The sequence below is a fragment of the Chrysemys picta genome, chromosome 2 (assembly GCF_011386835.1).
Source record: "Chrysemys picta bellii isolate R12L10 chromosome 2, ASM1138683v2, whole genome shotgun sequence".
NCBI lineage: Eukaryota > Metazoa > Chordata > Testudines > Emydidae > Chrysemys > Chrysemys picta.
The window spans coordinates 148,563,758-148,590,083 of NC_088792.1; the positions used below are offsets into that span (position 1 = coordinate 148,563,758).

At 53.7% G+C, this 26,326-nt stretch overlaps 1 protein-coding gene and 1 long non-coding RNA gene across 2 annotated transcripts; both read right to left on the reverse strand.

Annotated features, from left to right (window-relative positions):
* Positions 1-396: 396 nt before the first annotated feature.
* Positions 397-8,788, reverse strand: LOC101938209 (cytochrome c oxidase subunit 5B, mitochondrial). The gene is made up of 4 exons (XM_005279240.3): positions 8,608-8,788; positions 1,674-1,744; positions 1,096-1,195; positions 397-623 (listed from the first exon to the last, which is right to left on the reverse strand). The coding sequence occupies exons 1-4, from the start codon at positions 8,711-8,713 to the stop codon at positions 511-513; spliced, it is 390 nt and encodes a 129-aa protein (XP_005279297.1). The 5' UTR covers positions 8,714-8,788; the 3' UTR covers positions 397-510.
* A 13,168-nt stretch (positions 8,789-21,956) lies between these two features.
* LOC135981529 (uncharacterized) lies at positions 21,957-25,078 on the reverse strand. Its single transcript, XR_010598582.1, has 2 exons — positions 23,601-25,078; positions 21,957-22,187 (listed from the first exon to the last, which is right to left on the reverse strand). It is a non-coding gene; the product is annotated as an uncharacterized LOC135981529 (long non-coding RNA).
* Between the last annotated feature and the right edge of the window lie 1,248 nt (positions 25,079-26,326).

Consider the following 26,326-nt stretch of genomic DNA (forward strand, 5'->3'; position numbering starts at 1 on the left):
ATGCCCTCGGCAAAGGAAGCCACCCAGCTCCTGCTGCAGGGCCTGAGACGGCTCAGCTCACCCTGGCAGGGATTGGCAGCCTGGCATCTCCCCTAGGATTCTCTTCAGCCTGGGGCAGCCAGCCCCTCCCTCCAGCTGGGGCCACCTGCAGGATCTAAGGAGACAGGCCCCACCCAGAGCCGGCCCTTCCCCCTGAGAGCACCACCACCGAGGGCTCCGCAGGGCACGCAGCAAGAGCCTCACGTTACCCCCTAGCAGAGCCATCAGTGAAGGCAGCTGGGGGTGGGGGGAATGTGCCCCACTGCAGGTCAGAGGGAGGTTGCTGGAGAGATCAGTGCCCAGAGTAGCAGCAGGCTGGCCTGGACACTGGGGCAAAGGAGGCAGGCCAGACAGGGGTAAAGGCAACATCTTTAACACACCGACTCTTTATTGGCTCCCAAGAAGCAACACGACACTGGAAAGCAGCAGGCAGCTCGGCCTGGGGTCCCCCAGGGGGGGTCAGGGCACCTCTCAGTGCGGCAGATGATGGGGGACCAGCTTGTAATGGGCACCGCAGGAGGGGCAGCGCTGGGGCTCCCCCTTGTGCAGCCAGAACCAGATCACGCAGCTGTTGTCCTCTTCACCTGGGCGGGGAGAAGGGGGATTAGGTGGGCTGAGGTCACTGGGGGGAGTGCAGGCCGTTAACCAACAGGGCAGACGGGGGCTGACAGCAGAGCCCGTCTCGAGGGATGCCAATCAGGGAGAGGGGCGGCTCCAAGATGGCAGCTGCCCCACAGCAGGGCTCTGCCCTCCTGGCACACTCCACCCCAGGCCTGCAGTACAGGCCCAGAGCAGGGCCGCCACGCTCGGGTGTCTGGAACAGGACCCAGGCATCCTGGCTTATACTCCTCCCCTCAGGAGGCCAGGGAACAACGACCCCAGCTGGCCCAGCTCCCACAGCTCTGGGGCCAGGCAGGAAGGCAGAGCGAAGCCTTGTCTGAACCCAGCAGCCAGCTCCCGCCAGGCCCTCCCGCCACATGGGGTGCCCTGAAGAAGGGAGTTCGCTGGTCAGCCCAGAGCCTCTGCCTCCCCCCCCTTGCACAACGTGTCACTCACAGATGCAGCCCACAATCCTCTTGCTGGAGATGGAGGGGACCAGGTTGGGATCCTCCTTGGTCCCAGCGTAGCGCTTTGGTTGGAGGATGTTGTAGGGATCCTACAGGGAGTGCAGGAGGCAGAGTTTGCTGTTGCACCCGCCTCTGCCCCAGATCCCAGAGCTCTGACTGGGCCGTCAGCCCTCATCCCCAGCACAGCGCCCTGGTTTGACCCAGAGCCTGCAGCACCAGCTGGCTCTGCTCCATGCTCAGGAGTGGCGCTGCCAGCCAGTCCCATGCCACGCGGCACTGAGCAGCACTACCCCGGGGACACAGGGGCACTGGAGCGCCAGCTTAGCTCAGCTTGTGTCATTCTAAAACCAGGATCCCCCCCCACACACACACACACACCCCCAACCATTGGGGGTCTCCCCATGGCCTAACCGCAGCCCTGCACCCCCAAACTCCACCTAATGCTGTCAGTGATTTACCCTGCCTGTCGCACAGTGAGACTAGTGCTCCCTGCCTCTGGGCGGGCGGCCAGACTATCAGTGGGGAGGGTGGGGATTAGGGGACCCGTTTCAGAGTAGCTCTGCTCACCTGTCCCTTTTCCATGGCCTTCATGACTTTCCTCTCCAGCCCTGTTGCTTGCTCTTCGTCGCTGGGGATACCTGGGCATGGGAGAGAAAGACAACAGGAGGGCATGAAGATCCCCTTGTCACGGGCAGGATCCCTCCCACCCCACAAGCAGTTCTCCACGCACACCTCCGTGCTGCTTGGGAGGAGTCATCCCAGGGCAGGAGACTATCAGGCAGGAGCAGAGGAAAACCATCCCATAGTTGGCCCCTCCTTCCAGGTGTGTCACGGTCTCCCTCTCGCACCGAGGAGATCCCAAGTTATTAGGAAGAGACGATTCGCTCATTAGAAATCTAGCTAGCTGGGTTGTGATGACCGGGAGAACCGCAGGGTGAATTGCCTGCTGAGTGCAAAGGTTGCGGCTCTCGAGACATCCAGACAAGCTTATGTGTAGTGCTGGGGAGGAACCAGCAGTCATGGTACATGTAGGTACCAGTGACATAGGCGAAGGTAGAGGTCTACTCAAGATAGTTAAGTCCCAGGCAGACTGCAAAGAGCTACAAAAGGACCTCACAAAACTGGATGACTGGACAACAAAATGGCAGATGAAATTCAATGCTAATAAATGCAAAGTAATGCATCTTGCAAAATATAATCCCAACTATACATATAAAATGACGGGGTCTAAATGAGCTGTTACCACTCAAGAGAGGGATCTTGGGAGTCATTGTGGATAGTTCTCTGAAAACATCCACTCAATGTGTAGCAGCAGTCAAAAAAGCAAACAAAGCTGGGACTCAATAAGAAAGGGATAGATAATAAAACAGAAAGTATCATGTTGCCTCTATATAAATCCATGGTACGCCCACATCCGGAATACTGCATGCAGAGGTGGTCACCCCATCTCAAAATAAAAAGATATACTGGAATTGGAAAAGGTTCAGAAAAGGGCAACAAAAATTATTAGGGGCATGGAACGGCTTCCATAGGAGGAGAGATTAAAGAGACTGGGACTTTTCAGCTTGGAAAAGAGATGACTAAGGGTGGGAATATGATAGAGGTCTATACAGTGACGACGGGTGTGGAGAAAGTAAATAAGGAAGTGTTATTTATTCCTTCTCATAACACAAGAACTTGGGGTCACCAAATGAAATTAATAGGCAGCAGAATTAACGCACACAAAAGGAAGTATTTCTTCACACAACGCACAGTCAGCCTGTGGAACTCCTTGCCAGAGGATGTTGTGAAGGCCAAGACTATAACAGGGTTCAAAAAAGAACTAGATAAGTTCATGGAGGATAGGTCCATCAATGGCTATTAGCCAGGATGGGCAGGGATGGTATCCCTAGTCTGTTTGCCAGAAGCAGAGAATGGGCAACAGGGGATGGATCACTTGATTCCCTGCTCTGTTCATTCCCTCTGGGGCACCTGGCACTGGCCACTGTTGGAAGACAGGATACTGGGCTAGATGGACCTTTGGTCTGACCCAGTATGGCCGTTCTTATGGTCCTGGAGGCCAAATGTAGGCTGCTAGGTAAGAGATTGAAGTCCAGGACCTCTATAGTAACATTCTCTGAAATGCTTCTGATTCCACATGCACGGCCAGTTGGACAGGCAGAACTGCTAGTCCTGGAGCCCATAAGAGGAGAGGCAATTCTTGAATTAGTTCTAAGCGTCCCAAGAGTTGAATATAGCTGAACTGCTCAGTAATAGCAACCATAATTTACTTAAATTTAAAATCCTTGTGAGGGGGGAAACACCAAAGAAACCCACTACAATAGCATTTAACTTCAAAAAGGGGAACCACACAAAAAAGAGGAAAGCTAGTTAAATGGAAATTAGAAGGAATCACAAAAGTGAAATGTCTGCAAGCTGCAGGGAAACTAGTTAAAAACACCACGACAGAGGCGCAAACTAAAGGTAAAGACCAAATAAAAAAAAGAAACAGAATGAGGACCAAAAGAATGCCACCACGGCTAAACAGCAAAGTAAGAGAGGCAGAGGCAAAACGGCATCCATTAAAAACTGGAAGTCAAATCCCGAGGGAAACAGAAAGGAACAAACTCTGGCAAGTCACATGTAAAAGTGCAATTCGGCAAGTCAAGAAAAGAATTTGAAGAGCAACTAGCAAGAGACCAAAAAAAATTAAAAAAAAATTGCTGTAAGTGTTTGTAATTTCATCAGAAGCAGGAAGCCTGCCAAGCAATCACTGGGGCCACTGGACAATCGAGATGCTAAAGGAGCACTCAAGGAAGAGAAACCCGCTGTGGAGAAACTAAGTAAATTCTTTGCATTGGTCTTCACAGAAGAGGATGTCAGGGAGATTCCCACACCTGAGCCATTCCTTTTAGGTGACAAATCTGAGGAACTGTCCCAGATTGAGGTGTCAGAGGAGGTTTTGGAACAAAATGATAAACTAAACAGTAGTAAGTCACCAGCAGGTATTCACCCAAGAGTTCTGAAGAACATACACATGAAATTGCAGAACTACTAACTGGTATGTAACCTATCAGACTCAGACTTTAAGGTCAGAAGGGACCATTATGATTTTCTAGTCTGACCCTCCTGCACAACGCAGGCCACAGAATCTCACCCACCCACTCCTGTAATAAATCCCTGACCTATGTCTGAGCTATTGAAGTCCTCAACTTGTGGTTTAAAGACTTCAAGGTGCAGAGAATCTTCCAGCAAGTGACCCGTGCCCCACGCTGCAGAGGAAGGCGAAAACCCCCCAGGGCCTCTGCCAATCTGCTCTGGAGGAAAATTCCTTCCCGACCCCAAATATGGCTATCAGCTAAACCCTGAGCATGTGGGCAAGACTCACCAGACAGACACCCAGGAAAGAATTTTCTGTAGTAACTCAGATCCCACCCCATCTAACATCCCATTACAGGCCATTGGGCATATTTACCACTAATAGTCAAAGATCAATTAATTGCCAAAATTAGGCTGTCCCATCATACCATCCCTTCCATAAACTTATCAAGCTTAGTCTTAAAGCCAGATATGTCTTTTGCCCCCACTGCTCCCCTTGGGAGGCTGTTCCAGAACTTCACTCCTCGGATGGTTAGAAACCTTCATCTAATTTCAAGTCTAAACTTCCTGATGGCCAGTTTATATCCATTTGTTCTTGTGTCCACACTGGTACTGAGCTTAAATAATTCCTCTCCCTCCCTGATATTTATCCCTCTGATATATTTATAAAGAACAATCATATCTCCCCTCAGCCTTCTTTTGGTTAGGCTAAACAAGCCAAGCTCTTTGAGTCTCCTTTCATAAGACAGGTTTTCCATTCCTCGGATCATCCTAGTAGCCCTTCTCTGCACCTGTTCCAGTTTGAATTCATCCTTCTTAAACATGGGAAACCAGAACTGCACACACTATTCCAGATGAGGTCTCACCGGTGCCTTGTAGAACAGTACTAACACCTCCTTATCTCTACTGGAAATACCTCGCCTGATGCATCCCAAGACCGCATTCGCTTTTTTCACGGCCAAATCACATTGGCGGCTCATAGTCATCCTGTGATCAACCAAAACTCCAAGGTCCTTCTCCTCCTCTGTTACTTCCAAGTGATGCTGTCACAGAATCCCCGGGCAATGCTTTGGAACTGCTCCCCACAAAGCCAGTCAGGACTTTGGGGAGCCTCCTCTCCCTCGGAGCAGACTGTTTTCAGGGCAAGAAGCTCACACGGCTTCACCTCCTGGGTCTGCCCTTGGAGCATTTAGCATTTGCCCCTCCGTGCGCTTCCCACAGCGAGTCCGCCCAGGCAGGGTCCTGGGGAAGCCAGAGGGTCCTGCACGCACCCCCACTTCGCAGTCAGTCGTGACTCTCATCCAGCCAGTAAAACAGAGGTTTATTAGATGACAGGAACACGGTCAAAAACAGAGCTTGTAGGTCCAGAGAATTGGATTCCTCAGCTGGGTCCATTCTGGGGCCCAGCAAGGCAGATACCCGCGTCTGCCCTCACTCCTAGTCCTCAGCCTGCTCCAAACTGAAACCCCCTCCTTCTCTGCTGAGTTCCTTTCCCAGGCCAGGAGGTCACCTGACTTCTTTGTTCTCCCACCCCTTTAGCATCCCCTTGCAGGGGGGAAGGACCTGGCCATTAGTTGCTAGGCAACAGAGTGTCGGTCAGAAACTGAGGCACTCATACAGTATTCAGAGGAAACTGTAAGAACAGTCCCATTTCGTCACAGATGCGTCCCCAGTTTATAACAAAAATTCTTGTTATTAATCCCTAAATGCATGACCTTGCACTTTTCACTATTAAATTTCATCCTATTACTATTACTCCAGTTTACAAGGTCATCCAGATCTTCCTGTAGGATATCCCAGTCCCTCTCTGTATTCGCAATACCTCCCAGCTTTGTGTCATCCGTAAACTTTATTAGCACATTCCCACTTTTTGTGCCAAGGACAGTAATAAAAAGATTAAATAAGATTGGTCCCAAAACCGATCCCCGAGGAACTCCACAAGTAACCTCCCTCCAGCCTGACAGTTCACCTTTCAGTACGACCCGTTGTAGTCTCCCCTTTAACCAGTTCCTTATCCACCTTTCAATTTTCATATTGATCCCCATCTTTTCCAATTTAGCTAATAATTCCCCATGTGGAACCGTATCAAATGCCTTACTGAAATTGAGGTAAATTAGATCCACTGCATTTCCTTTGTCAATCAGCTTCTGTACCAGATGACTGAAGGATAGCTAATATGACGCCAATTTTAAAAAGGGCTCCAGAGGTGATCCTGGCAATTACAGGCCAGTAAGCCCAACTTCAGTACCAGGCTAATGGGTTCAAACTATAGTAAAGAACAGAATGAGCCGACACAGAGATGAACACAGTATGTTGGGGAAGAGTCAACATGGGTTTTGTAGAGGGAAATCATGCCTCACCAATCTACTAGAATTCTTTGAGGGAATCAACAAGTATGTGGACAAGGGGGATCCAGTGGATATCGTGTACTTAGATTTTCAGAAAGCCTTTGACAAGGTCCCTCTCAAAGGCTCTTAAGCAAAGTAACCTGTAATGGGGTAAGAGGGAAGGTCCTCTCATGGATTGGTAACTGATTAAAAAAACAGGAAAGAAAGGGTAGGAATAAATGGTCATTTGTCACAATGGGGAGAGAGGTAAATAGCAGTGTCTCCTAGGGTTCTGTCCTGGGACCAGTACTGTTTAACATAATCAAATGATCTGGAAAAAGTGGTAAACAACAAGGTGGCAAAATTTGCCAATTATACAAAACTATTCAAGATAGCAGTCAGCTCTGGTCTAAGGGATCTCACAAAATTGGGTGACTGGACAACAAAATGGCAGACGGAATTCAATGTTGATAAATACAAAGTAATGCACACTGGAAAACATAATCCCAGCTATACATACAAAACGATGGGGTCTAAATTAACTGTTACCCCTCAAGAAAGTTTTTGGAGTCCCCGTGGATAGTTCTCTGAAAACATCCATTCAATGTGCAGCAGCAGTCAAAAAAGCAAAGTGTTAGGAACCAGTAAGAAGGAATAGGTAAGACGACAAAATATAATGCCACTATATAAACCCACGGTACCCCCACTCTTTGAATACTGCGTGCAGATCTGCTTGCCGCATCTCAAAAAAAGATACATAGGAATTGGAAAAGGTACAGAGAATGACAACAAAAATCAGGGGTATGGAACAGCTTCTGTCTGAGAAAGAGATTAAAAAGACTAGAACTGTTCAGCTTGGAGAAGAGGGGATTGAGCAGGGGATACAATAGAGATCTATATCAAATCCTGACTGATGAGGAGAAAGTGACTTGGGAAGTGTCATTTCCCCCTTCACGTAATACAAGAACCAGGTGTCACCCAGGCTATGGGTGCACTACAGAGTGACAGCAATGCAGCTATGCCACTGTAGCTGCTAGTACAGACACTTTAAGATGACGGGCTCCCATTGACTGAATAACTCCAGCCCCCGGGAGCAGCAGGAGCTGTGTCCGTTGGAGAAGCTCTCCTGCCAACACAGCGCTGTGCACACCCACCGGTGCTCAGGTCAGTGTAATTTAGCAACATCATTTCTACCAACGTAAGCTGTAGTGCAGACAAAGCCCCAGTTAAATTAAGAGGCAGTAGATTTAAAACAAACAAAAGGAAGCACTTCTTCCACAATGCAGTCAACCGGTGGAACTCCTTGCCTGGGGATGTTGTGAAGGCAAAAAGTATAACTGGATTAAAAAAAAGAGTTAGGGAAGTTCCTGGAGGACAGGTCTATCAATGGTTATTAGCCAGGATGGGCAGGGATGGTACCCCATGCCCTGGGTCTCCCTAAACCTCAGAGCCAGAAGCTCTGAGATGACAAGGGATCAAAAGTTGCCCTGTTCATTCCCTCTGAAGCTCCTGGCAGTGGCTACTGTCAGCAGACAGGACCCTGGGCTAGATGGACCTTTGGGCTGACCAGCCTGGCCAGTCTCACGTTTTTACACCAGGATCCTTGTCCGAACCCCCCTTCCCCAACCACCCCGGAAGAGCCTCAGTCATCAGCCAGTCCGAGCATTAGACACATTGGGGGCTGGTAGAGACCCGCACTGACAGGGGCGTTTCCAGCCCATCCTCATTTCCACAGCTGCTGTTCCCCGAGTCAGCGCGGACCGGGCCGCGCCCGCTGATCTAAACCGAGCTCGGTCCAGACCCTGCGGCCGCCGTACGCGGTCCGGCTGCCCGAGCCCCGGGGGAGTTCCGGGGCCGGCGGTAACGGGTCTAACACCCCGCTCGGCACAGCCCGTGCGCGGGGCTCTGGTCCGGGAGCCGCTGGAGACTCAAACCCCCCGGGAAAGAGGGGGCAGGACCCGCGTCCCCACGCGGCGGAGGGACCTGGTCCCCCCCACCAGTGACAGACGCGACCCAGGATCCGCGCCGCAGGGTCACTCCGGGGGGGTCACGGCAGCCCCCCCCCGCCCTTAGCGGGACCCCGCCCCCGCGCTCACCTCCAGTCGCCAAGGCGCGGGCGGGGCCGGGCGGGCGGAGCGTGGCGGCCGGGGGGCGGCGCAGGGCCCGCAGGGCGCCGCACACTCGCAGTAACCTTGACGCCATGGCGCGAGCGAACTGACTGAGCCGGGAGCCCGCGGACGGCGGCTTCCTTCCGGGAGATGGCCGGAAACAGGGCGGGACTTCCGGGACACGTGAGCGGGCATCGCTTCCCTGGGTGCCTCTCGTGACCGATCGGCGCCGCTCGCTCGCTCACGTGACCAGGAAGCGAGGCTAGGCAGGGCGGGCAGCTCCCTCCCACGTGATGGAGGACGGACGGGGCTGGCCCCGCCCCCCCGCTGGGATGACCCTCCCCCCGGCAGATCCGGCGCTCACTCACACCGAGGGGGAGCAGAGACCCAGATGTGAGGAGGACCCAGCTGGGGAGGGGATGGGCCTTTCCGCTGGCCTCCCCCGCCGCCTCCCTGGCCCCCCCGCCCAACGCTGCCCCCCAGCCTGTCGCACCCACTTCCTGGCCCCATGTGTGTGCAGCGACCTGCACGCGGGGCTGCCCTCCGAGGTGCTACTGCAACACAATGGTCGGAGGGTGCTCGGTTCAATCGAGCTGGGAGACCAAGCGTGATGCCAGCCAGAGGGAGAGTGAGGCTCAGCCTGCGAAGAGAATCGGCCTGGGACCAAGGGGCTCAGTCAGGCTCAAGGCATCAAAAATTGGGGGCCCAGAAACGGAGACATTCAGAATTACAGGCCACTTCTGCACAGGTGGGGCTGTATCGTAAGTGACACAGCCAAGGTCAGCTAGGCCCCACCTCCCGGAGCCCTGTAGCACCAACAGCCGTGTGAGAGGCAGTGCTTGCCAAATCTCACACTATTTAGTGTGTTTCTCCAAGCCCCAGCTCCTGGAGTCACCTGATCACACAGAAAGTCCTGTGGCACCTTTAAGACTAACAGATGTATTGGAGCATCGGACAAAGTGGGCGTTCACCCACGAAAGCTTATGCTCCAGTACATCTGTTAGTCTTAAAAGTGCCACAGGACTCTGTTGCTTTTTACAGATCCAGACTAACACGGCTACCCCTCTGATACTGATCACACAGTGTCTCTTGCTTTCATTTCTTCTAAAAAGGACATTGCCCGTGGTTGACGAAAAAAGCTTTGAACTGCAACCCTGGATGGCTCCAACACCAGAAGGAACCTGACTGATGAGATCTGAATGCAAAGCGTGGGCAGTATTGACTCAGTCTTGGCCAACACAGGACCAGTGTGGCTGTTTCCTCAGAGAGGTGGCTTTGTGCCTTAATAAAGTTCGGTTAAATGGACCTGTGCGTGGGAGGAATTTGCTCAACTCTTCTCATTCTCCTGTTCCTTTTAGAACTAGTGGTCGATGGTCACATTAATTCACAGCTTTTCAGGGCATCCTTTACCTTGTTAATAAGCAAATGGCCCAGCAACAGACCCTGCAACAAGCCCTTGGCCTAGGGAGCTGTCTCCAAGCAGTGCTGGGTTCTGCGGGCTTTGGCTAATAGTCTCAGGTGGTTCTTGGTAATAGTTTCCTAGATTCCAAGGCCAGAAGGGACCATTGGGATCATCTCTGCCCTCCCGTCGAACGTAGCACTTCCCTGACTTCATTCCTCATTGAACCAGAGCAGATCTTTTGGCAGTTCAGGGCTTGTGTAACATTTGAAATGCCCTGGCACAGGGCTTCATCATAGAGCCGACCTGCTGTAATTATTCCACCTCCCCGAGAGGCGGTACCTAGCACCGTCTCCACTGGCGATAAGTCAGCTTAATTTTCTAGTGTGGACCAGGCTTTCGTCTCCTCGTTAGCCTCAAGCCAGTCTACAGTGAGAAGTTAGGTCAACCCAGCTAAGTCGCTTGGGGTGTGAAAAATCCACCCCCCTGAGCAACAGAGTTAAGCCAGCCTAGCCCCCCCGTATAAACAGCGCTAGCTACTGCCTCTCCGGGAGATAGATCACCTGTGCCGACGGGCGAACCCCTCCAGCGCTGCAGTGAGTGGCTACAGTGGTGCCGTTTCTAGTCTGATGTTCTTACCTGGACTGTGAGGCCAACCAGATGAGCTGGGCTGGGCTGAACACCCAGGGCTGGGTTCGCCTCTGGGCTGCTCCTGTTTGTTTCACGCTGGAGGGCCTCCATGGAGGTCGCTGGGAAGCTGTGGGAATGGCACAGTGAAGCCAAGCCTTGGCTTTCCCACTTGTGCTAGCCACAGACAGGCAGTCCCAGTTACCCCAGCCCGGGGACAGTGCTGCTGACTGAGCTGTCATGAGGCTTTGTGTTCACAGCTGGCTCTTCGGGGAGAAACAAAAACTGCTTCTCTCATCCCCAGCCCCCGGCTGATCTGAGAGGGGGCAACACTCCCAAGCTCCCACTGCAATCCACGGGCACTGCGGGCTCTGAAGATCGGACAAGGAGCTTGGATGAGCTGAATTCTTTCCTGTTGGTAAACGGCTGGGAGCGTCACATACTGCGCCCAGCATCGCTATCCATGGACACAAGCAATGGCACGAAGGGAAGGGATCCGAATGGAGGCCATCCTGTTCCCAAAGCCGTGTGAGTCACAGGGCACGCGGGCGTTACAAGTCCCGGCAAGCAGAGTCAGAAACAGCTAGTGACAATCAACGTGAAAATGCCGACAGCTGAGACAAACCCGGGATGAGACCAAGCGTCCGCGGGTCCGACTCTGAATAGTGCTGTCAGACCGCAGTGGTGCATTAGCCACTGGTCCATCAAGGCCCCGGGGGCTACAGGTTGGGGACCGACTGGTGAAGCGGCGGTTCTGCAGAAAAGGACCTGAGGATTACAGTGGATGAGAAGCTGGATATGAGTCAGCAGTGTGCCCTTGTTGCCAAGAAGGCTAACGGCATATTGGGCTGCATTAGTAGGAGTGTTGCCAGCAGATCAAGTGACGTGATCATCCCCCTCTATTCGGCACTGGGGAGGCCACACCTGGAGTACTGGTTCCAGTTTTGGGCCCCCACTACAGAAAGGATGTGGACAAATTGGAGAGAGTCCAGCAGAGGGCAACGAAAATGATCAGGGGGCTGGAGCACATGACTTACAAGGAAAGGCTGAGGGAACTGGGCTTATGTAGTCTGCAGAAGAGAAGAGTGAGGGGGGATTTGATAGCAGCCTTCAACTACCTGAAGGGGGGTTCCAAAGAGGATGGATCTAGACTGTTCTCGGTGGTGGCAGATGACAGAACAAGGAGTAATGGTCTCAAGTTGCAGTGGGGGAGGTCTTGGTTGGATATTAGGAAACACTGTTTCGCTAGGAGGATGGTGAGGCACTCGAATTGGAGGTGGTGGAATCTCCTTCCTTAGAGGTTTTTAAGGCCCGGCTTGAAAAAGCCCTGGCTGGGATAATTTAGTTGGGGATTGGTCCTGCTTTGAGCAGGGGGTTGGACTAGATGACCTCCTGAGATCTCTTCCAACCCTGATCTTCTATAATTCTATTAATAAGCAAAAGTGATTTTATTAAGCTTAAAAAGTCGGATTTAAGTGGTTCCAAATAATAACAGACAGAACAAAGCAAGTTACCAAGCAAAATAAAACAAAACATGCAAGTCTAAGCCTAATACATTAAGAAACTGATTACAGGTAAATCTCACTCTTAGAGATGTTCCAATAAGCTTCTTTCACAGACTGGGAGTGGCTGGGTCATTACACATATTGAATCTATTTCCCCATGTTAAGTATCCTCACACCTTCTTGTCAACTGTCTAAAATGGGCCATCTTGATTATGGCTACAAAAGGTTTTTTTCGCCTGCTGATAATCGCTCATCTTAATGAATTAGCCTCTTACAGTTGGTATGGGTACTTCCACCTTTTCATTTTCTCTGTATGTATAAATATCTTCTTACTGTATGCTCCATTCTATGCATCTGATGATCTTAGTCCCTAAAGTGCCACAAGTACTCCTGTTCTTTTTGTGGATACAGACTAACGCGGCTGCTACTCTGAAACCTTTCACAGACTAGACTCCTTCCTAGTCTGGGCCCAATCCTTTCCCCGGTACAGTACAGTCCTTGTTAGTTCCAGCTGTAGTAAGAAAAGGCCCGGTATGAGCCCTAAGGCCTGTACTAGAGTAATGGTCAAGACTTTGTTAACATAAAGCAAAGTTAAGCTGTGAGCCAGAGGCAGGCCCTGCCCACAGAAGCTGGCAAGGAAAGGGCTGATGCTGCAAAAAGAGATATACCTAAAAGGTACTGGACACCAGATATCAGAACATTCGCATACTTGCATATTCCACATAGATAACGAGGAACAGGCTGACCCATCCTAAAGACAGGGGCAAAAGGGGAATATGATGGACAGAGTTGTTTTGTTCGAACCAAGATGTACAAGGTGAAAGGCGGCACCTTATTGCGTAGAAGGGTTGTACATTACTACGTAGGGGGGTTGCACTTCAATATGTCAGGAGTGATGTGTAACTTGTTTGTACGTACCTGTGTATAAGAATACATCCCTGGGGCGGTGGCTTTGCCTGGCCTAGGGGGCAGTGGAAAGTCCTGCCACTGACTGAGCCGGTCCATTGCCAGGGAGCACATATGTACTAGCAAAACCATAGATATCTAATCCGGGGAGCTAGAGACTGTGTTTCTCTTTGACAATAAACCTGGCCAGGTGCCTTCGTACCTTACTAGAGTCTGTGGTCATTGGGGGTTCTCTCAGGGTCTGCTGAGCCAGCGATCTGCAGAGCCGGGGCAGCACACAGATGGAACATACGCACGCAGCCAACGGTTATCAACATTGGACAGAGCAGAGCACCACACCGGTAGCGTCTGATGACACCAGCAGGCATCTGAGGTGAAAAGCAGGGGCTTTTTCATGACTGGGACCCCACTTGGTTCTGTTCCACCCCCTTTTATATCTTTGGCACAAGGCAGGAACCTTTTGTCTCTCTGGGTTGCCACCCCTCCTTCTAAATGGAAAAGCGCCAGGTTTAAGATGGATTCCAGTATCAGGTGACATGTTCACATGTCCTGTGAGACCCCCCCTCCATTCTTCCAGGGCTGGCCCACACACATACAGGAAGGCTTGCAGGTAAATAAACCATTTACAACCAATTGTCCTGGTTGATGGGAACCATCAAGATTATAAACCACCATTAATGGCCCACACTTTGCATAATTGAAATAGGCCCTCAGAGTTACATTTCATATTTCTAGTTTCAGATACAAGAGTGATACATTCATACAAATAGGATGACCACACTCAGTAGATTATAAGCTTTGTAATGATTCCTTACAAGAGACCTTTTGCATAAAGCATATTCCAGGTACATCATATTCACATTTATAAACATATTTTTATAAAGCATATGGAGTGCAACGTCACACCATAATCCACCTCTCAAGACCTAGACATATTCTAGCTTGGCTTGGACTGGTTTCTCTCTAATCTGGCAACACTGGTTTCCCATCCCAGCAGGCCATGGGCCGAAGTTACCGGGAGTCTCTCCAGGGGTTTCGAGGGGCTGTCCATCGGGTGGGGTGATCCAGAGGAAAAAGGAACATTTCAGAAACCTGTTATTTCCATCCAGCGCACGGAGACCAGGAGGTGGCAGCACCGCACAGAGCCACGCTGGGACTCCCAATGGCCTGGTGCCGGGATCTGCCTGAACCCTGGTTCCACCTGATGGCTGGTCACTGACCGGGGGTGTCACTCTTGCTGGCAGCCTCAGCAGACAAGACAAGGGACGGATCAGCCGCCAGGATCAAACAGCCCCGAATCTTGGCCCAGCGTCCCCAGTGGTTCCCACAAGGTGTTTCCTAGCCCAGCCGCGCTCCGGGTGCCGTTTCTGCGGCAGCATTTCCTTGCATTGCAACAAGTCTGTGCTGCCAGGTCTTCCCTGGGGTTTGTCGCTGGGCTAGTGCGAGTCAAGCTAGGGCACCAAGCTGCACCCACCCCTGAGCCTGCCCGGTAACCACCCCCCAGCGGCCGGGGGGGGCACTCATTGCCCACCAGGGCTCAGCAGTTGCCTTGACTCCATCAATTAGTTTGCGGGGATCGCCCAGCCCCAGGGGCAGTGCTGAGCAGCAGGAGATGCTCAGTGGCTTTGCACACTGGATGGCGACTGCCCCCCCGGGAGAGGTTCCAACTCCAAACCAATGGCGCACAGAGCGGTAGCAATCTGGGGTGCACGCCAACGCCCAGCTTCTCCCCTGCCAGAGCCTGGGGCCTCTGCGCTGCAGAGCTGGGGCAAGTTTGGCCCCTGGCTCCAAGGACGCAGCTGGCTGCATCCCCAGGCTCTGGAGCCGCTGCTGCTCGTCCCAGGTTTGCAGCACGATGGGATCAGTGGGGCCCCAGACCTGCTGGTGTGAATTCCTGCAGCCGGTGGGCCAGAGCATTCGCTGTCTCCATTGGCCCCGCAGCCTCTGGGATTCCGCAAACACGGACGACTCACTCGCCGGAGAGCCCCGCCGGTCCACGCAGGAGCCCCGTGCCTGGTGGCCAGAAGGCCGTAGGTTATGGGACGGAGCAGAGGGATTTGTGACCATTTGACCCACCCAATTCCCTGAAAGGGCTGGTGCTGTCCCACAATACACTGCAACACCAGCCCACAAGGCTGCGCTGGGGACACCTACCCACAATGCTTTTGCCGATCCAGCTTCATGCTGGCAGGACGCGCTGCAGGGGGCCGAAGCAAACGTGCGCACGCTGTGCCGAGTTCTCCGGTGCAGGCAAGGAGTGAGCTGAGGCGCTGTTTGCATGGCCTGGCAACGCAGCTCCAGGGCTAGCCCTGTCAGGAAAGGGGCCCGACCCCTCCTGGCGGTGACTGTGCCCCTCACTCAGGCATTCACCAGGTGCCACCCAGCTGCCGGGCCGATGGCCAGACAGACACCCTAATTCTGGGATCCCCCGGCATGGTGACCTCGCCGGACACAGAGCTCCCTGTTCATCCCATGGGCCAGCACTGAGATCCCAGGGCCAGGACCCCCCAGGTGCGACACTGCTCTCAGCCCTCGGAGCCCACCCTGGGCAATGTCCTCTCCCCCTCCCACCCTGCGACCCACCACGGCCCCAGCAGGTCGGTGCTGAACATAGGGACGGCTCATTAACCTGCTTTCGCCCTCCGAGGGCAACTGCGAGTGCATCCGCCTCTGGTGTGGAGCATGGAGGGTGCCGGCCCGCTGCCCCTGGGCTCGGGGGACTCTGCTGGGGCAGCAAGGAGGTGGGAAGGGGGATGGGAGGGTCCCTGCTTGTTTCTGGCTCTCCTGGGAATCCTCAGATGCTCTGGCTTTTGTCCCATCTGAAAGACACCTCCTTCAGCAGCCCAGCGCCCCCTAGCGCCACACTGGGGCCAGCGCTCACTGAGAGGGGAGAGCGCCCCCTGCTGAGCCCCCCATTCCCTGCAGCCTAGCACCCCCTTGCGCCGTTCTTCCTGTCACTCCTTTGGCTTCCCCGGGCCCCTGGCACCAGCTTAGCAGGAGGGAGGGGCTATGGGAGGCATGTTCCCGTGTGGACCTGTCTGAGTGGGCACCTGTGTGACTGTGTGTGCACTTCTGGGGGCTCCCGGGAGCTATGTGCACAAGTAGGTGTGTGTAGGAGCGTCTGTGTTCATGTGTGATGGGGTGTGTAGATGTGTGCGGGGCGAGTGTGGACATGCATGTAGATGCGTGCAGGGTGTGTGTAGGTACGTGCGGGGTGCGTGTAGATGCATGCGGAGTGTGTGTGGGGTGCATGCAGGGTGTGTGTAGATGTGTGCCAGGTGCATGTAGATTACGGTTACCACCTGGCCAGTATTTGACCAGCCTGGCCATTTTTTAATGGATTTGCCAGTGCGCGTGGAAGTGTGTAAATGTATGTGGGGTGTGTGTAGAAGTGTGTAAATGCATGCGGGGTGTGTGTGGAAGTGTGCGGCTGTGTGCACACACTCAGCACTACTCCAGCAGGGGGCGAGGCGAGTTACCAGCTGTGTGCAGCCTGTGCTGGGTGGGGCCGGGGCGCGGGGCCTGGTCCTGTATCCCCGAGGAGCCGCTCGCTGGCTGGGCTAGGCCATGGGGAGCAGGAGGCTGGGCTGGGCTGGGCCGGGGCAGCCACCTGCCGGCGCCTCCTGGATACTCAGCCCCGCTCGGTGCTGCTAACTTAGGGTTACCATATTGGAGCCCCTGAAAAAGAGGACACTCCAAGGGGCCCCGGCCCCACCCCAACTCCGCCCCTTTCCTGCCCCTGGCCCAACTCCACCCCTTCCCTGCCCTGGCCCCGCCCCAACTCCGGCCCTTCCCCAAAGGCCCTGCCCCCTCCCCTGAATGCTCCGCCCCCTGCTCCTCCCCCTACCCTGCTTCCCGCTAATCAAATGTTCGCGGGAAGCCTGAAACAGGCAGGCAGCAGGTAAGCTGGGGCTGGGGCTGGGGCTAGGGCAAGAGGAGACGCAGCCCAGTCCGGCCCCCCCGGCTGAGCAGCTCCCTCCGGCGGCCGGCCAAGAGGCTCTGGCCCCGGCGGCTCCGGCCCGGCTCGGGCCCTGGGGCGCCGGCTGAGCACCCCCAGCCCTGGTCGCTCCGGCCCAGCTCGGCTCGGGCCCCGGTTCCGGCCAGCGGTCGAGCACCCCCGGCCCCACCGGCCCAGGCCGAGTGGCGCCGGCCGGCGGCATCCCAGGTCACAGCTGCCTGATCCCGGGCTCTGGCTGCTGCTGCGCTGGGGAGAGTGGCGGGAGCCGGGAAAGTTGAACCCCGGGGAGGAGGCGGTCCCCTTACCATGCCTCCCTATTTTCCCGGACATGTTCGGCTTTTTGGAAATTCCTCCCGGATGGGGATTTGAGGACCAAAAAGCCGGACATGTCTGGGAAAATCCGGACTTATGGTAACCCTATGCTAACTGATGGAGCTGCTGGGCCCAGCCCTGCCCTCAATGTCCAGCGGTTGCTGCATAGAAGAGCCCAGATCTGGGCCCTTGGGGGGCCGATGCCCCCCCAGCCCGTCCTGCAGCTGAGGGCCACCTCCCAGCCAGGCAAGTCGGCAGCGCCCAGCTGAGGGCAGGGGAAGGACACCTGGCTACCCCAGCTGGGGAGCTGGCTGTGGAGCGGGAGGGACCCAAGCTGTTCGCTGGCCACAGGGCTCACTCATGATGGTGGCACTTCACCCATAGCGCCAGCTCCTGCCTGAAAAGCTCACACACTAAATGGATCCAGAGAGGGGAAACTGAGGCTTGTCTGACCCCAGCCCAGCGTATCTGAACAGCTCCGTCCTTACTGCATGGGGCCTCCCCCCACTAGGGGCAGGGCTGGGCGGGGACCCAACCCAGGGACAGGGGCGGAGGCCCAGATCCCGGGGCCTTGCACCTTCCCTTGAAATCAATGGGCCCTGGGCCCCCCAGTGAGTTGGGCAGGACCAGGAACTGAGCTAGAGGTTCCCCAACCCCCAGGATTGGCCTGGAGTCTCTAGGAATCATGTCATGTGATGAAACCTCCAAGAATCTGTCCAGCCAAAATTGGCAACCCTCCCTAAACTGAGCGCAGGCCTCCAAATGCCAGGCTGGTGCCCTGCCCACAGGGGCATCCTTCCTCTGGGCCAAAGCTGCCCCCAAGCTCAACCCTGAGATGCGGGAGGGATCCGGGCCCCGCGAGCTGGCATTGCCCAGACACAAAGAACCAGGGTCCCTGCTCTGGGCTCTCGGGGCGTCTGTGCAGCGTCTTGGCCCCCACGTGGACGGGCCAGTGGGGCTCACGCTCCGGCGCCCCCAGCAGCTGTGTGGCCCTGGCACCTAGGGCTGGGGCTCTGAAGGCCAGAGTGGGGAGCCTGGGCTCTGGGACTCGCAGCCGCTCGCTGGGCAGATCCACCCAGAGAGTCCAAGCGACTCTTCCTTCTCCAGGCCCTGACATCCCCAGATCTCCGTGGAGCCTCCAGACGCTGGGGCAGGGAGCAGCAGCAGCCCAGCCTGTGGCCTGTTGGTGTGTACAGCCCTTGGCACAGCGAGCTGGACTAGGCCCCACAGCAGTGTAAATGGTTAATAGCAATGTACATATGGGGAAACTGAGGCACGGAGAGGTGCCGGGACTTGCCAAGGTCGCACTGAGCCGTGACTAGGACCCAGAAGTCCTGATGCCTTGTCCCTTAACCACAAGCCCTGTGATGCACAGGGCTCCTTCCCCTGCCCATCCATCAGCCCCCCACCTCTCTGCGGAGCTGGTGCTGCGGGTGGCCCGTCCTAGGCATTGCCACGTGGCTGCTGGGGCAATGGGGCGCTGAGCTGAGCCGGCCCTTCCCACAGCGCTGAACGAGCAGCGATTCGTGGGGGGGGGGGGAGGGAGGTTAGTCCTGCTCGGCACCTGCCGCCCCCCTGTAAGGATCAGGCCTTTTCCTGAAGCCATATTGTAAGGCCTAAAGCTTAAGGCCTTCGTCTGCAGCCAGATTAAAAGAGCAGCCGCCATTAGCTGAGAAGCAGGAAGTCACATCCTCCCGTTCCATCTAAAGGACATGAAAACGCTGTAAGATCGGGCTGTTTAGGAGGAGACCCCGTCCTAATGGCCCCCACTAGCACCAGATAAACAAACAGATCTTAAGATGGTTAAAGAAAACGTAGGTTGATAGCGTCCGTCTGTCACAAAATCAATTCTCAATGGCTGTGGTTGTGAAATCCTCATTTCTGTATTGTTTGGTCATCATGGTCCCTACTTCCCTATTGTTTATCTGTCTGGTCTCTGTCTGGTTCTTTAATTGTTTCTGTCTGTTACCTAATTAATTTTGCTAGGTTTAAATTAATGAAGGGGGTGCGGTAGGATTGGTTAGAGAATTTTGTTACACTATGTTAGGATTGGTTAGTAAGATTTCAGTATAATGACCAGTTAAGGTACAGCTAAAAAGGACTCAAGGTTCACTATATAAACTGGAGTCCAAGAGGAAATTCTTTGGGAACCAGCTCCGGGACACAGCCCCAAAGCTCAGAGCTGCCAGACCTCACCACTCTGCCAATGACACCGCGTAGAAACTGGAGTCCACCAGATGGACCCGACCCTGACTGGCCAGCAAGAAAAACTCGTCTATCCTATTGGGAGTGGTGAACATTGTGTGTGTAGCATGTGCAGTCTGGTCTGGGTGATTGTTAATAAATAGAGGCGATGTAGGACATTACGGTGTAAGGCTCTTTCACTGGGAAAAGGTCCCGCACACCTGCAGAAGTCGTATACACCCGGAGCCCTACGTATTGGGTAAGGGTGTGGGTACTTACACTGACCAGGCTAGTTACAGGTGCATTTCGCCTGGAGCCCTACGGACTGGGAAAAGGTGGGGTGCCCTAACGTCTGCAGGTAACACCCCAGCCGCTGTCACGGCCACAGGAGCATCAGAACCGCAACTCCAGCCCATGCCGGGGCCTGGCATCGCCTCCGCAGAGCCCGTGGGCGTGAGCGGGGTGACCGGCGCTGCCCAGGAATCGGGTCACTGCTAGAAACGCAGCAGCTGCCCCTGCCCTACAGCCGCTAATGTCTGCCAGTCCCGCCAACCAGCCCCTTCGGCTCCAGCCCCAGGCCCTCCCTGCTCTGCCATGCGCTTCTCCTGGGCTGAGGCTGTAAGCTGGGCAGGAGCACCTGGGTTTAAGGGAGAGGGGCTGAACCCAGCACCCGTAACTCCCTTGTGACTTGGTCGGGATTTAATCCACTTGGCCAGCCCCAGGGCTTCTCCAGCAGGGGACAAAGGCGCCCTTGATTCCCAGTGGCAGGGGTCAGACCCCCCCCTTCCTGTGCCTCCCCCATTGCTCAGGAGAGATCTGGCCCCATCCCCCCAGCTGGACAGGCAGCTCTTTGGGGAGCAGTGCTACCCCTCCCTCCCCAGCCGCAGGCGCTGTCGGGCCGGCAGGAACCGAGCGCGTCAGTCGGCCCATTGAGAGCCCAGGCAGGATGCAGGAGCAGGCCCAGCAGAGCCCCCCTGTCCTCCGCCCTGGCCCAGCAGCCCCTGCAGCAGCCTGGCTGCCTCTCCGCGTGCGGGGCCTGCCTAGGACCTGTGTCTTGTGCATAGCACGTGTGTGCATGGGATTTGCACGGCTTGTCTGTCTTGTGCATAGTTGTGGGGGAAGGGGTTGTGTATGTGCATGTGTGATGTGTGAGTGACACGCATGTGCACGCACACGTGTGTGTCAGGTGCGTGTGGCACGTGCAGGCGTGAGCGAGGGAGCTCGGGGCACACACAGAAGAAGCTATTCCTAGCGAGGGGAACAAAGAGTCTTTTCTTCTGCAAATGGCCAGCGCTCCCCAGTGGGAGTAACTGCCGCAGCTCGCGGGGACCAGGCGGGACGGGACGCGAGCAGCCTGCCCGGGGCCCTCCACTGCCTCGCTCTGTTGGGAGCCGCTGAGCCTAGTTTGCCCTAGAAAAGCAGGTGGAAACGCGGCGAGCGGCTGCTCCCAGGGTTTTGATTGTTCTCTTAATGCACCAGCACAAACCCACCTTGCTGTGGTTTCTGCTCACGCGGCTCCCAGAGAACCAAACGGGCTGGAAAAGCTGCTACTCCGGGCACGTTCTCCCTGCAGCCCTGATCCATGGATCCTGTCGGCTGCGGGGCCGGGGCCAGTGTCTCAGGGGGGCTGCAGCTGGGAATGCCCCCTGCAGCCCCTGGAGGCCACAGGAAAGTGTGTCCAAAGCTGTCAGGTCCCCAGGCAGGGAGGCCCGGGCTCGGTGCTGTGGGCCCACGTCCTGTGGTCCCTTGGCATTCTCCTCTCTCCTCTGCGGCTGGCATCACCAGAGCTCGGGGCTGCCCTGGGCAGGAGCAGCTGGGGCCAGGGCCGAGCACGGAGCCCTCGCAGAGGGGGCCTCCACTCCAGAGTTCACTCCAGGATCACCCCCCCAGGTGCCAGCCTGTCACGGAGCTCTGTGCCGGAGTGGGGTGCATAGCTGGAACTGGGGGCTCTGTCCCAGAGTGGGGTGCATAGCTGGCACTGGGGGCTCTGTGCCGGAGGGGGGTGCGTAGCTGGCACTGGGGGCTGGTGGCTTTGTGCTGGAAGGGGGTGGGTAGCTGATGCTGGGGGCTGGGCTCTGTGCTGGAGGTGGGTAGTGATGTTCCGCTGGTGTTATCTGGACCGGTGATCTGCTAGGTCACCCCAATCGTTGACTCTGGGAGCCAGCCTTACTCTGCTCTGCTGAGAGACCCCCCCACTCCTGGGCTGGTCACACACAGTCTCTGGCATGTAAGCTGCTCCCAGCTACTTGCAACCGAATGACACTAGCCAGTATCTCCAGTCCCAGACACAACCCTAGGAACCTCCGTCTTGCAGTGCCCAGTTATGCCCCATGGACGCTGCAAGCTTATATGAGTTCGTCAATTTAACAAAGAAATTGATCTGTCCCATGCTTGTTATCCCAAGGGGAGCCTCTGAAACACTGCAAACCAAACGCACTGCTTCATGTAGAACAAACAAACAGATTTATTAACTACAGAGATAGATTTTAAGTGATTACAAGTCAGAGCATAACAAGTCAGATTTGGTCAAATGAAATAAAAACAAAACTCATTCTAAGCTGATCTTAACACTTTCAGTGTCCTCACAAACTTAGACGCTTCTCACCATAAGCTGGCTGGTTGCTCTTCAGTCAGGATCTCCCCTTTGATCAGCGCTTCAATTGCTTGGTGGTGGTGTCTGTAGATGGAGGTGGAAGAGAGAGAACATGGCAAAGGTCTCTCCCTTTTATGATGTCCTTTCTTCCCTCATGGCATTGCCCCTCCGCCCTCAGAGTCAGGTGAGCATCACCTCATCACAGTCCCAGACTGACCAAAGGAAGGTGTGGGGGTGACTCACTCGAGAGTCCAACAGATCCTTTGTTGCTGCCTAGGTCAGTGTCCTTTGTTCCTGTGAGGCTGGGCTGGGTTTGTCCCATATGTGCCCTGATAAGGTGTGAACCCCGTTCCTGGAGAGTTTTGCCTGGGCTGGTTTTAAGCCACGAAGACACATTTTCAACCTCATAAGTATATACATGAAATGGTAACCTACAACATCACTGTAACAACACTGCTCAGTGCATAATGAGCCTTCCGAAGACACCTGACATGACAAACTTTGCATTGATATCACACAATCATTTTACAAGGATGAACATGGAGGTGCAGGATGTTCCCCCGAGGTACAGAGCATCACACCTCCCCTCTTAGTTTACTGCAAGAGGGTTAGTCACTGACTAGCTCGAAGACAGTTTGTTGTTATAGTTCTCTTGGCACCCAGCCATTAAGGCCGTGAGGCATGTGCCTCAGTTTCCCCATTCACACACAGCAAACCAGGTGTTTTATGGTTTCTCTGCTGTGATAAGCTTTAAACCTGTTTACAGGTGTTTATTGAAAAGAAGCATTATCATAAGGTTTAACATCCATGTCAAAATTCTTATCCCCAAAGCGTAACATTAATACCAAAAATGTTTATCACACATGTGCGTTTACAAGTATCTTTATGATTGCACACCCTCTGTTCAGATAGTCTAGTTTGAGGTTAGTTTATTCATTACCCAAGGTGTCCTTTGACTCTCTCCTATGTAATCAGTCACTGGCTTTTCCTTCCCTCCAGAGTTCCCCTCTGTGTGGGCTCTTAATTTAATCATGTTTCTGGTATTTTGATATCTCAGGGTCTGGCAAGATGGGTGTTCAGGGGGATCCTGCACATTGACTGACCCTTTGGGGAGCGGTCTCCCAACCCCAGGACTGTACATATACAGAAAATCCAGCTCCTTTTTTGGGGTCACGCTGTGTTTCCCCTCCCAGCACTGAGTCCTTCCCTGCCCCCGAGAGGGCTGTGATCTGTGCTCTCTGGACTAGGTGTGTTTACCCTTTGATCAGATTCACCTTTTCCCAGCAGCTCTCCCATAATTGCTTTCTGTTTCTCACCAGCATGGGGGAAGACATTCCCCTCCCCCCATAAATTGGGCCATTTGTATTCTCACAAACTACCACCTGGCAACTTCCTGGTCTCAACTCCTCTGTTATCACAGGTGTTGGAGCTGCATCAGTTAATTTCGCAATCATGGCAGGAACTCTCATATCATCAGGGATTTCATGTATTACTCACAGGCTTTTGACGGTAGTCAGATATTCAGCAATATCCTCTGTCTCCTTGTACGCAGGACATAAGTGTTCCCACTTGTGGATTTTTGGAGTGATGGGGGTCAGGGGGGAGGGGTTCTAGTTCTGCTTCTCTAGGAGGTCCAGTTGGTGTTTGCTCTCTCTCTCTCTCTCTCTCTCTCTCTCTCTCTCTCTCTCGTTCTTCCCGCTCTTTTTCTTCCATGGCCCTTCTGTGTGCAGCCTCCTCCCTGGCTGCCTCTGCCTCCATAGTTTCCCTGGCCGCAGCTGCTTCTTTGAGCCTCATTTCTGCCTCCCACATCTGAAACTCATGGTCCTTTGCCTTCTCTGCCGCTTCCAGTCTGGCCAGCTCTAGTTTTGTAGCTGCGTCACTGCTAGTCATTTTCCTGCTTTCTTGTGCTTATTTCCCTCACTCGAAATAAACAAACAGAAAATAACAAACCTATGACCTCCTCCTGACTGTTCTTAGCCACTGCACTTAAGACTCACTTAAAATCACAAATATCAGTGCTTAAAGTGTGAACTTCACTTGGAGTAACAAGCCGCGCATACCCCCTGCTCGCTGCACCACTGCAACGTTCCCCTGGTGTTGTCTGGACCAGTGATCTGCTAGGTCACCCCAATCTTGCAGTGCCCAGTTATGCCCGCTGGACACTGCAAGCTTATATGAGTTCGTCAATTTAACAAAGAAATTGATCTGTACCAGGCTTGTTATCCCAAGGGGAGTCTCTGACATGCTTCAGACCAAACACACTGCTTCAGGTAGAACAAACAAACAGATTTATTAACTACAGAGATAGATTTTAAGTGATTATAAGTCAGAGCATAACAAGTCAGATTTGATCAAATGAAATAAAAGCAAAACTCATTCTAAGCTGATCTTAACACTTTCAATGTCCTCACAAACTTAGACGCTTCTCACCATAAGCTGGCTGGTTGCTCTTCAGCCAGGATCTCCCCTTTGATCAGCGCTTTAGTCGCTTGGTGGTGGTGTCTGTAGATGGAGGTGGAAGAGAGAGAACATGGCAAAGGTCTCTCCCTTTTATGATGTCCTTTCTTCCCTCATGGCATTGCCCCTCCCCCCTCAGAGTCAGGTGAGCATCACCTCATCGCAGTCCCAGACTGACCAAAGGAAGGGGAAGGGGGGTGACTCACTCGAGAGTCCAACAGATCCTTTGTTGCTGCCTAGGTCAGTGTCCTTTGTTCCTGTGAGGCTGGGCTGCGTTTGTCCCATACATGCCCTGATAAGGTGTGAACCCTGTTCCTGGAGAGTTTTGCCTGGTCTGGTTTTAAGCCATGAAGACACATTTTCAACCTCATAACTATATACATGAAATGATAACCTACAACATCACTGTAACAACACTGCTCAGTGCATCATGAGCCTCCCGAAGACACCTGACATGACAAACTTTGCATTGATATCACACAATCATTTTACAAGGATGAACATGGAGGTGCAGGATGTTCCCCTGAGGTACAGAGCATCACACCTCCCCTCTTAGTTTACTGCAAGAGGGCTAGTCACTGACCAGTTCAAGGGCAGTTTGTGTTATAGTTCCCATGAGGCAGCGTGCCTCAGTTTCCCCATTCATACAGCAAACCAGGTTTTTTATGGTTTCTCTGCTGTGATAAGCTTTAAACCTGTTTACAGGTATTCATTGAAAAGAAGCATTATCATAAGGTTTAACATCCATGTCAAAATTCTTATCCCCAAAATTTAACATTAATACCAACATTTTTATCACAAGGTGTCCTTTGACTCTCCCACATGTAATCAGTCACTGGCTTTTCCTTCCCTCCAGGGTTCTCCTCTGTGTGGGCTCTTAATTTAATCATGTTTCTGGCATTTTGATATCTCAGGGTCTGGCAAGATGGGTGTTCAGGGAGATCCTGCACATTGGTTGGCCCTTTGGGGAGCGGTCTCCCAACCCCAGGACTGTACATGTGCAGAAAATCCACCTCCCTTTTTGGGGTTACCCAGTGTTTCCCCCTCCCAGCACTGAGTCCTTCCCTGCCCCCTAGAGGGCTGTGATCTCTGCTCTCTGGGCTAGGTGTGTTTATCCTTTGATCAAATGCACCTTTTCCCAGCAGCTCTCCCATAATTGCTTTCTGTTTCTCACCAGCATGGGGGAAAACATACCCTTCTCTGTCAATTGGGCCTTTTGTATTCTCACAAACTACCACCTGGCAACTTCCTGGTCTCAACTCCTCTGTTATCACAGGTGTTGGAGCTGCATCAGTTAATTTCGCAATCAGGGTAAGAACTCTCATATCATCAGGGATTTCATGTATTACTCACAGACTTTTGACAGTAGTCAGATATTCAGCAATATCATCCGTCTCCTTGTACGCAGGACATAAATGTTCCCACTTGTGGATTTTTGGAGTGATGGGCGTTGTTGGGGTTGGGGGGGGAGGGGTTCTAGTTCTGCTTCTCTAGGAGGTCCAGTTGGTGTTTGCGCTCTCTCTCTCTCTCTCTCTCTTTCTTCCCGCTCTTTTTCTTCCACGGCCCTTCTGTGGGCAGCCTCCTCCCTGGCTGCCTCTGCCTCCTTAAAAAGCCACAAAGAGTCCTGTGGCACCTTATAGACTAACAGACGTATTGGAGCATAAGTTTCATGGGTGAATACCCACTGCCTCTGCCTCCATAGTTTCCCTGGCCGCAGCTGCTTCTTTGAGCCTCATTTCTGCCTCCCACATCTGAAACTCATGGTC